Source organism: Cricetulus griseus, chromosome 2 (genome assembly GCF_003668045.3).
Source record: "Cricetulus griseus strain 17A/GY chromosome 2, alternate assembly CriGri-PICRH-1.0, whole genome shotgun sequence".
In the NCBI taxonomy this organism is placed as follows: Eukaryota; Metazoa; Chordata; class Mammalia; order Rodentia; family Cricetidae; genus Cricetulus; species Cricetulus griseus.
The window spans coordinates 311,222,003-311,238,389 of NC_048595.1; the positions used below are offsets into that span (position 1 = coordinate 311,222,003).

Here is a 16,387-nt window from a genome sequence, read left to right on the forward strand (position 1 = left end):
CATACCTGTTAGACTTCTTCAATAGCCAGAGTAACTGAGAACAGGACTGCCTGACCAAAGCTGCCCTGACAGGAAACGTGACGGGCTGGGTTAGTCCACTGCATATGTAGTCCATCTCTTTCACCATTGTCCAACTATAGCCTGAAGTGAGAAGACAGAAATGTAAGGTTTTGATTGGAATCTTGGAGGTCAATTGACTAAAAGACCAAATTACCCAGGGGAAAAAACTCTTGTCAGCAATTAACAGATGAGTTCCTAGAAAGTTCACAAAATCTCCATTGAGTTCAGAGTGAATTAAAACATTTCCGGTGCAAGGAAAAGATTACTTTTGGTTGTTTTTAACGGTGCTGGGTGAAGCCCTGGGTGTTGGGCATGCCAGTCAAGTACTGCATCATTAAGCCACCCAGCAACAGTGAAGTGTTCAGGGACAGAGTTGTGTTCTTCAGCCACACTCACCCTTATGTTCTCCTACTGTCTGAAAGCTCATATGTGCTTCAGCTGACATACTGAGTTTGCTGTATACTATTTGGGGAAATGAGTCCAATGGTACACCTTTGCAAACCAACTTGGGATTTTCTCAAAGCATATGAAGACAAATTTTGGAGAATAAACATTTCCCATGTAAGCTTGTGGACAGATACCACCAGGGACTATGTGGAGTGATAGAAGGGAGGGCACACACACCTGCAGGGTCCGAGCTTTTCCTAAAGGCCCTTTGACTGCATGGGGTGACCTCATCTACTTTATAATTGGACAACAGTTTAATTCGGCCAACAGTAAACACTTGATTAGAACTAACACCTGATAACGAAGTTTCTGTCCAGCCTGGTCTTGCAGCCATTTAGTCCCATATAAATACACAGAGGCTTCTATCACTTATAAACGGTTTGGCTGATGGCTCCGGCTTCTTATTGGCTATCTCTCTCTCAATTATCAACCCATTTCTATTAAACTATGTGTTGCCATGAGGCTGTGGCCTACCTGTAATGGCCATCATGTTATTCCTTTGGAGGCTACATGGCTTCTCCCTTGTGACTCCCTCTCTGTGTTCCTCTTCCCCAAATTCTTCTTGTCTGTCAGCCCCGCCTATCCTTCATGCCTGGCTACATACATCCTGCCTGTCATTGGCTGAAATAGATTTAATTTATCAACCAATAAGAGAAACATGTTAATAGCACACAGAAGGACCTCTCCCATCAACCACCTTCATTGACTTTCTCCGGATGCCATCCTGTTGTCCAACCCAGGGAAAAGGTCACATCTGGGAAGAAGGATGTCACGGTGTCTAGAAAGGCTTTGGCATCCACAACTTTGCTGCTTCCATTTGGTCCAGGAAGAATATCCGCATTCATCCACACAGGACACTGCAGGTGCTGCTTCACATTGTCCAGGAACAGCATGGATGCTCTGGCAGCTGCCAGACTGAAAGAAAGTTTGTGACCAATGAATCGTCCTGCACTGAGATGGCCGAACTGTTCTCGATTTCAAAACACAAATACAAAATGTCATGTGGGACAGGAGGGGAAGACTAACCCACACAACTTACTTAAAAATATTTATGCTTCTTCTTCAGGAAAGGAACTTAGAGATTTTACAGTGATACAAATAATGGGAGTACCTATGAACCAAACAGGGGCTTCAAAACTCTGTATTCGGGTCACTAAATGTGAAATGATGTAAGAAAAGATATAAATGTCTGCTTTCCATTTACACCCAGGGAATAGCAGGTACAGTTGTGCATGTTCTGAGAGAGGTCCATGCCACATCTCAGCCTTTGATAAGAAACTCTGACACTTGAAATCCTGTGGGAAAACCTAAGATTTCTTTTCCTTCATGCATGAGTGGATGGGTATGGAGATAAACACATTTCATAAAATGCCTGGGAGGCGTAAAACTCCATTACCTAATGCTAACACAAAGCCAGTTCTTCTGTGGAAATGAGGGAGGAGGTTTCAATCCCACTTCAACAGCGGCTTGCCTATTCTCCCTGCAACTACTATGCTCACAGATTTCACAGCAGCTTTTCTTGTTGCTTTGACTTGTTTATCTATTGGGTTTTGAGACAAGGTCTCACTACGGAGTCCTCGCTGGCCCAGAAGTTCTGTAGATCAGACTGGCCTCGAACTCAGAGATCCACCTGCCTCTGCCTCTATACCCTGGAATTAAAGGAACGTGCCACCATGCCCAGCTTGCAAAATGGTGAGGTTAGTATATCATTTTTACTTTGTGTGTGTGTGTGTGTGTGTGTGTATCTACTGTTCTCAAATACACACACACGCACACATACACACACACACACACCCCTCAACTTAACTGGAAAACCTCACTACCTCTAAAGGTTTTTCAATCTTTCAGATGAACCTTTTGAACCTACAGAAAGGTTAACCAAGAGAAACAGCTGCTGTGCTACTGTGATGGAGGCTGAGGTTCCTGGGGATGGGAGAGACATCGGCTCTTCCTGAGGATGGATATGTCTGTCTGTGCTTCTCTCCTGTGCCTCCTACTTTAAGGAGAGAAATGTTATTAAATGGTGTGCTAAAGCCAGAGACATGTGGCACTTGGCTGCCAGTCTCCTCTGCTTGGCCTAGTCTTTGAAATGGACACCCTAGATTTTAGTGGAATATTAAAGTAAGTCTTAGGCAGGACCTTGTAGATTCTAATTTAGATGCTTTTATTTCTCTGCAATGCTTCTTGCCTTCTATTATATTGATGCCTGTTAACCTCAATTTTAGCCAGGCAGTGGTGATACATGCCTTTAATCCCAGTACTTGGGAGGCAGAGGCAGGTGGATCTCTGTGAGTTCCAGGCCATCCTGGTCTACAAAGCTATACAGAGGTACCCTGTCTCAAAAAAACAAAACAAACAAACAAAAAACCCCTCAATTTTAGGGGGCTGGAGAGATGGGTCAGTAGTTATGAGCACTGGCAGCTCTTCTAGAGGTCTTTTTTTTTTCCTCTCCATCTTTTTATTTATATTAGAAACAAGACTGTTTTACATGTCAATCTCAGTTCCCTCTCCCTCCCCTCCTCCCCTGTCACCCACTAACACCCTACCTATTGCATACCAATTCTGCTCCCCTGGGAGAGTGAGGCCTTCCATGGGCTGGTCTTCAGAGTCTGTCATAGCCTTTGGGATAGGGCCTAGGCCCTCCCCCGTGTGTCTAGGCTGAGGAAGTATCCCTCTATGTGAAATGGGATCCCAAAGTCCATTCCTATGCTAGGGATAAGTACTGATCTACTACAAGAGGCCCCATAGATTTCTGAGGCCTCCTCACTGACACCCACATTCATGGGGTCTGGATCAGTTCCATGCTGGTTTCCCAGTGATCAGTCTGGGGGCCAAGAGCTTCCCCTTGTTCAGGTCAGCTGTTTCTGTGGGTTTCACCAGCCTGGTCTTGACCCCTTTGCTCATCCGTCCTCCTTCTCTGCAACTGGATTCCAGTTCAGTTCAGTGTTTAGCTGTGGGTGTCTGCTTCTACTTCCCATCAGCTGCTGGGTGAAGACTCTAGGATGACATATAAGTCAGTCATCAATCTCATTATCAGGGGAAGGCATTTAAGGTAGCCACTCCATTTAAGGTAGCTTAGTTAGTTGGTGTCATCCTTGTAGATGTCTGGACATTTCCCTAGTGCCTGATTTCTCTTCTTAAATTCAATTCCCAGCAACCAAAGGTGACTCACAACCATCCCTAATGAGACCTGGTGCCCTCTTCTGGCCTGTAGTCATACATGCAGGCAGAACACTGAATACATAATAAATAAATACATAAATAAACCTTAAAAAAGAAAACCACCTCAATTTTTTTTTCTTTTTTTGGTTTTTCAAGGCAGGGTTTCTCTGTGTAGCTTTGGAGCCTATCCTGGCACTCACTCTGGGGACAAGGCTGGCCTCGAACTCACAGAGATCCGCCTGCCTCTGCCTCCCAAGTGCTGGGATTAAAGGCATGCACCACCAACGCCCGGCAACAACCTCAATTTTAAAATCCACAGGGAATCACAGAAAACCAAATCAGTAGAAAATCCAAGCAAAATAGGAGCCAAGTTAGCTGGGCATGGTGGCACACACCTTTAATCCCAGAATTTCAGAGGCAGAAGCCGCTGTATCTCTGAGTGCAAGGCTGGTATGGTCTACAAAGTGAGTTCTAAGACAGCTAGGGCTACACAGAGAAACCCTGTCTCAAAAAACAAACAAAATAGCAAATTCAGATGCACCTCAATATCTGATTTCAAAGCATATTAACCATGCCTGGCACAAGCCTGTAATTCCAGTGGGGGGGGGCGGGACGTGACACTGCCATGACTATGTAGAGAGTTCAAGGTTAGAGTTCAAAATCTTAACTGAAAAAAACAAAACTAAACAAACGGACAACACCACTACCACACGGCAAAGCTGTAGTAAATACAACAGCACATACTTAAAGTCAGACTCTGAGCACCTAGTCCCCAGCCTGTGGCACTATTCTAGCAGCTATACAGTGACTGTCAGCTGCCAGGAGCAGACTACAAGGGGCAGGCCTGTGAGGGCTCTCCCTGCACCTGGCCGGTCACAGCTAGCTTCTGGGTCTGCCATGCCATGTAACCAGATTCATCGTACAGGAGACACCACCCATCCTCTCCAGCAGGGGGAACCCTGAGTCAAGGTGTGACAGATGTTTCTGTCACATAGTGTGGTCACAGAGATACAAAAGTAAACCAATAAAGACTGAGCAACATACCTTATCCTGCAGTCTTTCATCTAGAAATAGAAGGCAACAGAATAATAACACCCCTAAAATTATAAGTAACTTAAAATTGTATTTTAGAGGAAAACAATCTTTGTTAAAACCCAGAGTCAGCTAAAACTCCAGATAAAATTTAAGCATCACTATATATTACTAAATGATAGTTGCAATGCCATAATATAGTCATGTATTATCATTTGTATGCTATATAACATAACCTAGAAGCACAAAACAAGATCCAGTAAAATACCATTCAGCTCCACCTCCAGAAGTAGTTTAGTGGTTTGCTTAGGAACTCAGGCTGACTATATGGCTCAGCTGGTGAAGGGGCTTGCTGCTAAGTCTGATGATCTGGTTCGACATCTAGGATGGTGGAGGGAGGAAATTGACTCCTGCAAGTGTCCTCTGACCCCCACAGGCCTGCTGTGGAGTTTAGGAACACACACACACACACACACACACACACACACACACACACACACACACACACACACACAAACACACACAAAAAGAAAAAAAGAAAAAAAGAAAAGAAAAAAGAAAAAGAATGTTTACTCTCAGGCTTAGAATGTAGCTCAGTGGTAGAGAACACACTTAGCATGTACAGGTCCCTGTATTTGGTCCCGAGCACCACATACAGGGAAAAACAAGTGAACTCTTCCAGGTCCAGCCAGGCTGATGCTCTCCACTGCCCACCATCTGAGAAAAGTCAGGCTATTTATGCCCCCAGCCTCCATTTCTTCATATGAAGGTGAGAACAACATGTCTTGACATTGTTATGGAGATCATACATAAAACACATATACAGCTTTCAGAAATGTAGCTAACACATGTGACCTCTATGACTCTGAGGAGCAATGCACACTCTTGGTCGCTGAGCCATGGTTACAGCCCCCATCATAGCATGTTGTATACTGCTCTTGCAGAGATCCAAGTTTGGTTCCCACACCCATGCTGGGAGCTCACAATCAATCACCTGTAATTCAGGTCCAGGGAGTCAGATGCCCTCAAGTTGCCTCTGAGGGTACTTATCCCCATGCATGTACACACATACATATACACATACAAAATCAAACAAATTAAAAATTAAAAAGAACAGCACTCGAAACCTTGAACACGTGGAGGATGAGGGATCTAAACCTTTAAACTGCCAAGAGCTACAGACTAACCCTGGGCGCTGAGGCTGGCTCAGCCGTCCTCCTCAGGTGACTCCTTAGCTGCTTGGGGCCCAAGACTGCCAATAAAGCAGATGGACCGCTCACTGACCACAAAGCTCTCTGGTTCAGATGACTCCTTAACTCACATGTCTTTGTCAATCCAGACTGCTGTACATCCGGGTTCCATGCAGCTACTCACCACAACAAAGTGACAAGGTTTGCTGGGCATTCACCCACACATGGTGACGGTCATCTTAATAATCCTACAAGCTTTTCAAATCCCTACTCACTTCCTGAGATAATTTGATTTTACAGATTTTTAAAAAAAATTTTATTTATGTGTGTGCCACGTGGGTGAAGGTGCCCACAGAAGCCTGCAGAGGGTGGTGGATCCCCTGGCTGGCGTTACAGGCTGTTTGAGCTGCCTGCCACGGGTGCTGGGAGCTGGACTCAGTCCCCCGGAAGAGCAGCGAGTGCTCTTAACTGCCAAACTGCTTCTCCAGCCCAGAGATGACTTCATGGTGAGGTACGTATGATTCAGAGGCGGATCGGTTTGCCACCATTTCTGGGTCTGAATGGCAGTGGCTACTGGGGGCTTGTGGTAAACCATTCTGCTTTCCCAAAACTCAGTCATTATAGCGTCTACACTGCCAAAAATGATGAAAGGCAAATCCCCTGTGATGGCCACTGGAAGGGAAACCACAATCATCCCTGCTCACATGATCAATTCCTGAAAATTAGTATTGTAAAGGGTACTCTGATTACTGAAGACTTTCAGATAAACCTCTCTACTAATGTAAAACAGTCAAAGCATGTATTGGCTCTGTTAACTTCCTCTCCTTTCAGAGCACTGGTGGAGATGTACACTTTTTGTTTGTCACTCTGTGACATGACAGTCACATGAGAAACATTCCTGATAAAAACTGACCTCAGCCTTAAAGGAACAATCTTAGCCATCAGCATGAGGTTCATTTAAGTCTATTCCAGAGGTACACAAAGGCTTGAAATTTCATTTTCAGTTGGTAAAGTGTAAGAATAGGTAGCCAAAGACAGAGATGCACATGTCAATGTTTTCCTGAAAGTGAATTCTACAATAAGAAGCACTTTGAGCAGGGCGTTGGTGGTGCATGCCTTTAATCCCAGCACTTGGGAGGCAGAGGCAGACGGATCTCTGTGAGTTCGAGGCCATCCTGGTGTCCAGAGCGAGTGCCAGGATAGTCTCCAAAGCTACACAGAGAAACCCTGTTTCGAAAAACCAAAAAAAAAAAAAAAAAAAAAAGCACTTTGTACAAATACCTCTTGAAATCCAACTTGATGCCCTTGTTACTCTTCATGACCTCAGCCAGCCACTCCTGCAGAGTGTTATCACTGTTCATCTCAGGAGGATGGGCCATGATTGGCTGGCCATGCTCTGATCCATCACTAGGAAGAAGGACATCAGCCTCTATCATGTGGGCAGCACCTGCCCAAGTAAGAGAGCTGTGTTACTGCCGAACCAGGACGGAACCACAGGAAAAGCGCGTCAGTACCCACATGAGAAGAAAGGAAAGAACCATTTACTGAGTAACTGCTGAATGCCAGGCACTGTATGAGGCCCGCACATTATCCTTACATCACACAGACATACATACCTGGACACACACACACATACACCTATACACACACATAAACACATACCTGCACACACACACATGCACACACACAGATATACAGACACATGCACACACACACAGATAGACATGTGCACATACACACAAAGATAGACACATGCATACATACCTGAACACACACAGAAATACACAGACACATGCACACATACACACAGATACAGAATCACCCATACACACACGAGCACACACATACATACACATATACACATGCACACACACACATACGTAGATACACACACAGATATACAGACACATACATGTATTATCTTCTTGATATGCAAATTAGAATCAATGGATATTCATTGTTCATGCCTGAAACTCTACATAAAAATTAGCATCTTTGCAGCCTGGTGGTGGCACACACCTTTAATCCCAGCACTTGGGAGGTAGAGGCAGGTGAATCTCAGTGTGTTTGTGGCCAGCTTGGTTTACAAAGCATGTTCCAGGACAGTCAGGACTGTTACACAGAGAAACCCTGTCTCGACAAAAACCAAAAAAAGTTAACATCTTTGATTTAAAACTTAGCTACTTTTTAAAAGTGACTTGTTTGGTGGGACAGACTATCACCACATGGTCTAGACTGGTCTCAAACTTGCAGTTGTGCTACCCCAGCCTCCCAAATGCTGGGATTACAGAAATTCACCACCACCACCAGCTCTGGATGTCTGCTACCAGGAGAGTAACAGAAACAGACATCTAGAAGTAGATATTGCCCTAACAAAATCCTGACACACAGCATTGGCACAGGGAGCTGGGGAAGTCTTAAGAGGTGAGAGAGGAACTCTTCATGGAAATGGACAAAGCAGCATAGGAGCTATCTGACTTGAGAATAGACATGTTTTTATTTTTATACTTATTTATTTTGTGTATATATGTGTCTGTGTGCATGCATGTGCATACCACGGTATGTATGTGGAAGTCAGAAGACAATGCGAAAGAGTTGGTTTTCTCCTTCTACCATGAGGATGTGGGTATTGAACTTAGGTTGGCAGGCTTGGTAGCAAGCACCTTTACCTACTGATTAATCTGTTTTATACGATAGTGAAACTTTGGCAACACTGTCATTTGTAATAATGGTAGAAAAAAGGAAAGGAGAGGACACAAATGAATTTGTGGAGTTGATATAGGTGGTTTCCAGGAGATGCTCCAAGTGTCAATTGGTTTCTTTTAACAACCTATATTAAAAATGAGAAGAAAGAAGATAAGTAGTTAATTAACTGTTGGGCTTTTTAGTAGCATACTAAGGAAATATTTCCAACTTACCCCCAAATACTGCTCTAGAGACCCCATCTTCCATACAATTCCATTGGCAATTACATTTAAATGAGTTTGGAGGAGAAAAACTTTCCAATCAAAGCACTACAATAAAATACCATTTCAGTGCCAACACAGCCAACAGGGCAGCTGCAAGGCCCTTTATTAACCCTCAGGACAGCACCTGCTCCCACACAACTAGATGAAGAGAGTTTAGAATACTAAGACTGTGTATCCATAGTAACCAAATCTGCAGACCAACCAACTCAGAATGGAGACCACCACAAAGCAATCTGAGTATGTGGCTTTTGACTAGAGGAGTGGTTTATAATTTGATATGTAATAAATCCACAAGCTGGGGCTAGAGAGATTGCTCAGTGGTTACCAGCCCTGGCTACTCTTGCAGAGGACCTGGGTTCAGTTCCCAGAATCCGCATGGCAGCCCACAACTTTTTGTAACTCCAATTCCAGGAGATCCAATGCCCTCTTCTGGCCTCTGCAAGACAATATTTGTGCACATGGTAGACAGAAAGACATGTAGACACAACACTCAAACACAGAAAATTATTAAGTAAGTCTTAAAAATAAAGCCTACATGTTTATGTACAATTGAATCAAAATGAACAGAGGTAGTTCACATAGAGACCAAAATGAAAGAAATTTGTGGGTTCCCAAGGATCACAATCAGGTCTGAGCAGTCAGCAGCAGATACAGCCATTTCCACAGAGACACCACCAGAGCCGCAAGAGTATTGCTCTTTTTTAAAAAAAAAATATTACATATTTTATTTGTTTATGGTATCATAAACAAATGCACTTTGTGCTTGCCATATTGAGTGTGTGGAGGGCAGAGAACAGTGTATGAGAGTTGGTCCTCTCCTTCCATCACTGTGTGCATCCCTGAGATCTTCCTCATGTTGTCAGACTTGGTGGCAACTGCCTTTATCCTTTGAGCCATTTTGCCATCCCATCAGGGGTATTTAAGCTTTTAGGAAACACAAATCTAAATCGCAGTGACATATACCAATTTGCACACACTGGAGTACTGGCCAAAGATGTGAAGAAATTAGAATCCTATCCTCACTATCACTAACAGAAACGAGTACCATAATTTTGGAAATGTTGGCATTGCCCTAAAAATGTTCCTTAAGACGTGAAATCCAGATTAGTCATTCCTTTGCTTTCCACATAAAAAACCTAAATGCATGCATGCCCTTCAAAACTTGCACATGAGCATTGATGTGCAAAGACCATGGCTCCCCAGAAAAGCCATGTCCTCCCACTAACCACCAGGCAACCATGAACACTTGTAGACTGGCTCCTACTAACACATGTCTTTTTTTTTATATGTACATTTTTTATTATATTTTATTAGTTCAAATTAGGAACAAGCTTGCTTCAGATGTCAATCCCTTCTCCCTCTCCCTCCCCCCCAACATCCCACCTGCCCCTAGCCATCCCCCCTCCACTCCCCAGGCAGGGTAAGGCCCTCAAAAGGGGCTCCCCAAAGTATACCACATCATCCTGGGCCAGGCCTAGGCTCTTCCCCATGACTAACACATGTCTTACAGAGACATCTGGAGCTTAATCTCTTATGGTCCAAGGAACCTTCCACAAATGGTCAGAATTGACAAAAACAATTTACACAGTAAAGTTTACTCCTTAACAAGATTATGAGCCTGTGCCATCAGGTTCAAGCTCACCAGGCATCCCACAGTGAGACTGTTTCCCCTTCACTCTAGTAAAGAGGGCTTAGTGGGATCCCATCTCTGGGGATTCACCCACTGCTTTTCTTCTGTGTATTTCAATAACATTTCTCCTGCTCACATCTGCTGACTTCTTTTTAGCAAGTGCTGCTGGCTTCCTACACGCTGGTTCATAGGGCAGAGAAGAACAGTGTTTGTAGCAGTCCAAAATGGAAACAACAGTTTGTTAATAGAGGAGTGGATAAGACCTGCTCTGTGGATACAATGTACTACTTTGTGTGCATGCCAGAATATCAGCAATCCCCAAAAACACACTAAAAGGAGCGACAAAGGAGGTACAAGGCAAGGAGATGCAGACAAGGCCACAGTGGGGGAGGAAGTGTTCAATTCTGGGTTCAGGGACAGGCGTTTATTTTTAAGAAATGACAATTGGACTGATGCCACACAGGCTGTGTGGGAGGTTAGCCAGGCCTGGCCTCGTGATGCAGTTCTATAATTCTCACTGCTTGTGAGGCTAAGGCCTAGACTACAGAGAAAGTTCAAAGGAAAATAAAAAGATTGGCTGGGGAGATGACTCAGTAGTTTAGATAGAGTTCTGGCTTCTCCTTAGATTCCGAGCACCCACACAGTGGCTCATGATCGTCCATCACTCCAGTCCCAGGGAATTCAATGCAGTATTCTGGCTTCTGGGCACCAGGTATACTCATGGTAAACAGACATAGGTGCAAACAAATCACCCATACAAATAAAATAAATAAACTGAAATAGAAAAACACAGACAAGAAAGAAAAGTAAAAAGAATTCTGGGGGCATAATTAGTGGTAGTGCTTGTCCAAGATTTTCCAGGGTCTGGGGTGAACATCAGCACCGCAGACCACATGTTCCCATAAAGAGAGCAGCCATGTGAGGACAGCAGGTGCTTAGCCATGTGAAGAGCTGAAAGGTCAGGAAAGATGGAGTGTCAGAACCACAGCAGTCGGATCTGAAGAATTAAGGGAGCTTGTGCAGGGGTTTCAGGCCACTGTGATGGTTTGGAGGCCCATAAACAGCAAACATCCTCAACACGGATGGTAGGAAATAAATCAGCAGTTTAGCAGACAGGTATCAACTATTTCTTGTGTCACCATGACACTAGGACAAATGGCACAGCTTAGCTGAGAGTGGAATGAGCCTCATGATTTCTAACTGCAGCAATCGTCCCTGGTCCAAATTTTGGAACGGAGTCTGTCTCCAGGGTCAAGGCCTAGCAAGCATCCACACAGCTACTGCCCACTCTCCAGGAGGAACCGTGCACTCTCCTGTCCACTGACTCTGGCAGACTGGCTCAAAATCCAGCCAACTCACAGCTCAAGACATTTTGTTTGGGTTTCAAAGAAACGTACTGAGTTCATATATTACCCAAAGTAAATTGAAGTAGTGAGGCATGGCAGCTCCTATCTGGAATCCCAGCACTTGGAAGGAGGCGGCAGGGGGATCACAAGTTTGAGGCCAGCCTGAGTTACATACATGCCAAAGACTGCTTCAAAATAAATAGGAATAAGAGGATAATTTTTAATAGGAACAGCAGAAGCCACTTACTCCTCAATGCCTCCTGCATCTGGGACTTGTGGTTGGCTGCATGATACCAGATGATCTCAGCACCATCTTCTGTCGTGATCTGACTGTTTCTAAGAAAATAATCCAGTATATTTTCACTCCAGGACCCTAAAAATAACAATATTTACATGAAAAAGAATATTGTTTTTGATGGGGTATATATTTAAGGTAGACAACATGATGTTGTGAGATACAAGTAAAATCGTTTCTACCCCAAGGCAAATAAGCATGCCCATCATCTCCCCAGTGACCATTTTTAAGTTTTGATGTTAGTGTGTTTGTGTGTGCATGTGCATGAGTGTGTGTGCATGTGCATGCACATGCATGAAGAGCAGCTAAAATCTCATTAGCATAAGTCTCACACACAGTAATTTTCATTACCCATAGTCCTCATGGTGCCATTAGATCTCTAGATTCACTTATCCTACATATCTGCTCTTTATCTTCAGGCCAACACATCTTCATTTCTCCTGTGAACAGCCAATGTTGTGTTCTCTATTTCTATGTAGCTGAGAAATTTAAATTTTTACAAATAAATGAGATAATGCAATATATTTTCTTTCTGTGGCCAGCTTATTTCACTAAGTGCAATATCTTCCAGGCTCACACATGTGGCTACTCACACAGGCATTGTTAGAACGGAATGTTATTCTACTACTGGTAGCACATACCACATCTTCTTTACCCATTAGTCTATCATTGTAGACTTGGTGGTTTCCATGCCTTGGCTATTGTCAATAATGTTCACAGATATTTGATTACAAGGTAGTGGTTTCCACACCTGGGTATGTGCCCAGAGTGGGGCACTGCTGCTTTACAAGGTTAAAAATGTTTTTATATTAAGGGGCAAAAGATATATTGAGAGAGAATAAGCCAAGAAATTAGAATAGGAAAAATAGATTTACAAAAATGAATATTTATTGTGACATGTAGGTCTGCGATACATGTAAACATATATCATGCTATAATTAGTAGCCATGTGGTGTGTTCTGGAGGTCAGAGGTGTAAAACGCATGTAGGAAGAGAACAAAATTGCTAAGAAGCAGACATTTAAAAGCAGAAATTCTACACTGTGTCCTTCAAAAACCCAGGTCCTCTGTCTGCAAAGAGACACAGCTGTATTGAAAACTGAGGGTGGTGTCCCCCATCCCACCCCACAGCAAAACCAAAAGCCCCTAGGGTGGCAGTCGGTTTGCAGCCCCTTCAACAGCACAGAGTCTATGTGTTGCTGCAAATCTGCCTTCAGACTGTGACCCTCTGGGCAGCTGAGTTCTTGAACTCAAGGTAGCAATAGCAGGCTCAGCTGGCATAGACAGATACAAGTAAGTAATGCACATATTGCTGATTGCTTATGGCACAGCAGGCTTTCCTTTAATCTCCTCCCTTAGCCCTGTTATTCAGTGCAGTGCCTATTCACATCGAGTGCATAATATTCCACCAGCTGTTGGTTTATTAACTCTGCCTGGCAACTGTTAAAAGCCTAAAAATTCTATCGCACATTGCCAGTAAAATATTAGGACAAGTTGAGTCTAGAGAGATGGCTTGGTGGTTATCAGCAGCTGCATTTTCAGAGGACTCAGGTTTGATTCCCAGCATCAATACGAACACTCACTATCTTCGGTTAACTCTAATTCCTTAGGGACCAACTTCCTCTTCTAGCCTCCATGCAAGCAAACACACACATAAAATAAAAGTCAATAAAGCTTTAATATCTACACATTAGGAAAAGTAATCTTGGTTCAGAAAATGAGACCTCTTTAATTTTAAATGAGAACCAAGTACATGTACCTCCCATAAACATGGGGGCTTCATTTTTAAGATTTATTTTCTATACCCGAGTATTTTTTCTATATGTGCGTCCACTATGTGTGTGCCTACTGTCTGCAGAGGCTAGAGGTCAGCAATGGATTCTGGAATTGGAGTCACAGTCAGTTGTCAGCTGTCATGTGGGTGCTGGGACCTGAACCCAGGTCCTCTGCAAGAATAGCCAGTGCTGTCTTTCCAGTCCCAGCATGTGGATTTTTTTTTACATACCAAATTACATACCACTCCTTTAGTCTGAAAACAGAAGGTTATAAAGACAGCATCAGCCATCACTTAGCAAGCACTCTGGAAAAAGGAAGAGGGTTGGCTGAAGAGCCCACTTTCCCCTGCGCCCCCCGCCATTGTCCCCAGCAGGGACTCTGTTCACAAATGCAAGAGTATGCATGAACATCACTTTTTTAATATTCAAGTTAGCCATTGTAGAAGCCACATTAATTCTTAGTTATGATTTGGTACAAATCATTAGTTATTAATTTGGTACAAATACCAAATAAGAAGAAAGCAATTAAATCACAGTATACAGTCATGATGGAAAACATAATGGATGTGGCTTTGGACACTTGACTCTTACAACTCAGAAGCCCAAGACAGAAAGACTGTGAGTTCAAAGCCAGCCTAGACGACACAGCCATACTCTGTTTAATATGAGGTAAGGAATGACAGATAGACAGAGACCAAATGACTTTGCAAATTGGTCATTCTTTCCTGACACATAGGTTGCCTGGACAAACCTAGATATTAGGTTTTTCCAAGGCACCTTCCAGCTGTGTTTATATTGTATTTGGGGTTTTTATAAAGGCACTTACAAATTAGTAACAAGACACAATGATGTAGGATTTTTAAGCCAAATACATTTATTTTGGGTAGACTGCTGCTCTGTTCTTAGTGACTTAGAATGGGGTTATGTCCAGATACACTAATTGTTGGGTTAAAATATCCTAACTCAAAACACATTCAACACACCTACTCAGCTCAGTCTATAGTAAAATATTTGGAACATGTAAATTTGGTCTCTTTGAAGTGACCACGACAACTTTTAAAAGAAAGCATTTGCTGGGCATTGGTGGCACATGCCTTTAATCCAGCACTCGGGAGGCAGAGGCACTCTGTGAGTTCAAGGCCAGCCTGTTCTCCAGAGAGTGCCAGGATAGGCTCCAAAGCTACACAGAGAAAAAAGAAATCATTTAATTGGTGGCTGGCTGACAGCTTCAGAGGATGAGTCCTCACAACATAGATCATGGCAGCTAGCAGGCAGGCATGGTGCTGGAGCAGTACTAAGAGCTTATATTGTATTTGAAAGTTGAAGGCAAGGTTGGCCCTGTCATGGGGCTTTTGAAACTTCAAAGCCCACCCCCAGTGACAAACCTCTTCCAATAGGCCATGCCTCCTAATCCTTCCCCAAACAGTTCCACCTGCTTGGGACCAAGCACTGGAACACAGGAGCTCATGGGGGCCATTCTTATCTCTGTCCTTTGATTGAGAAATTCTACTTCTTTGGATTTATTCCATAGACAGATAAGCTCATTTGGGAGAATACATTCCATTCAAGAAGTTTAAAGAACTGTTTGTAATAGCAAAAGAGTGAAACTTCAAATGTCTGTCAGCACCAAATATGGATCATTCCAAATAAACAAGGCAACTATATATATACCATAGTATTTCAGAGACAAGAGTGCAGAAAGTGTTAGGAGCAATGATTCAGGAAGAGTAATGGGTACTTTCCAATATGTTACACAGCTAAGAAGGAATTAAGGCTGCCAGTAAGATGCCTTCATCATCTTTGCAAACTCAGGATTTCTCTTATAGATTTCATGGGAGGGCATGAGATATTTTAGTTCCAAATGGCATTAGGGTTCCTAATCAGATGAAATGGGAGGATACTTGAGTGCACAAATTTCAATAACAAGGTCCTTATAAGCATTGAAGGAGGAAGGCCAGTAAAAGTTGAGCTGCTGTAGTGAGAGGAGAAAACAGTACTGTTAACACCATGCTTTTAGCACTTGGAAATCTGGCTCAGACTTGTGCTACCACCTGGACAAAGAGTCAGGTAGATACAAGGGAACTGGAAAGCTGCAGCTGCATGGTGGCAGCTGTGTCTGTCAGAATGCCCCTTTGGGGTGCAATGTCTTAAGTCACAGTTTGGTTGTTCCCTTTGTATCCGAAACTAAGGCACCAGGGCTTTCTCCACACTTGTGCACTAAGGAAGGGTCTGCACCTAGAAAGACACATCGTCATTTTGTTGTAATGTGGCGTGCCTGTGTGTGTGTGTGTGTGTGCTCGTGGAGAACGGAGGACCACCTCAGATGTCATCCTTTGGAAGCCTCCACCATGTGTTCTGAGAAAGGGAGCGTTGCTGGCCTGGAGTGCAGCAAACAAACAAGTCTGGCTAGCTTGCTAGCTACCCCCAGGATCCATCTGTTTCCATCTCCCCAGAGTGGCCCGTGCCAGGGTTGCTGGTTTTC

General features: G+C 43.6%; 1 protein-coding gene across 1 annotated transcript in view; it reads right to left on the minus strand.

Annotated features, from left to right (window-relative positions):
• The window catches only part of Fam151b (family with sequence similarity 151 member B), a 34,092-nt gene that overhangs the window by 16,721 nt on the left and 984 nt on the right, over window positions 1-16,387 (minus strand). The window contains exons 2-5 of the mRNA XM_027401741.2: window positions 12,084-12,209; window positions 7,173-7,338; window positions 1,205-1,422; window positions 6-141 (exon numbers count right to left, since the gene is read on the minus strand). Of these exons, the coding sequence (XP_027257542.1) occupies window positions 6-141; window positions 1,205-1,422; window positions 7,173-7,338; window positions 12,084-12,209 (646 nt within the window). The remainder of the gene's footprint in view (window positions 1-5; window positions 142-1,204; window positions 1,423-7,172; window positions 7,339-12,083; window positions 12,210-16,387) is intronic.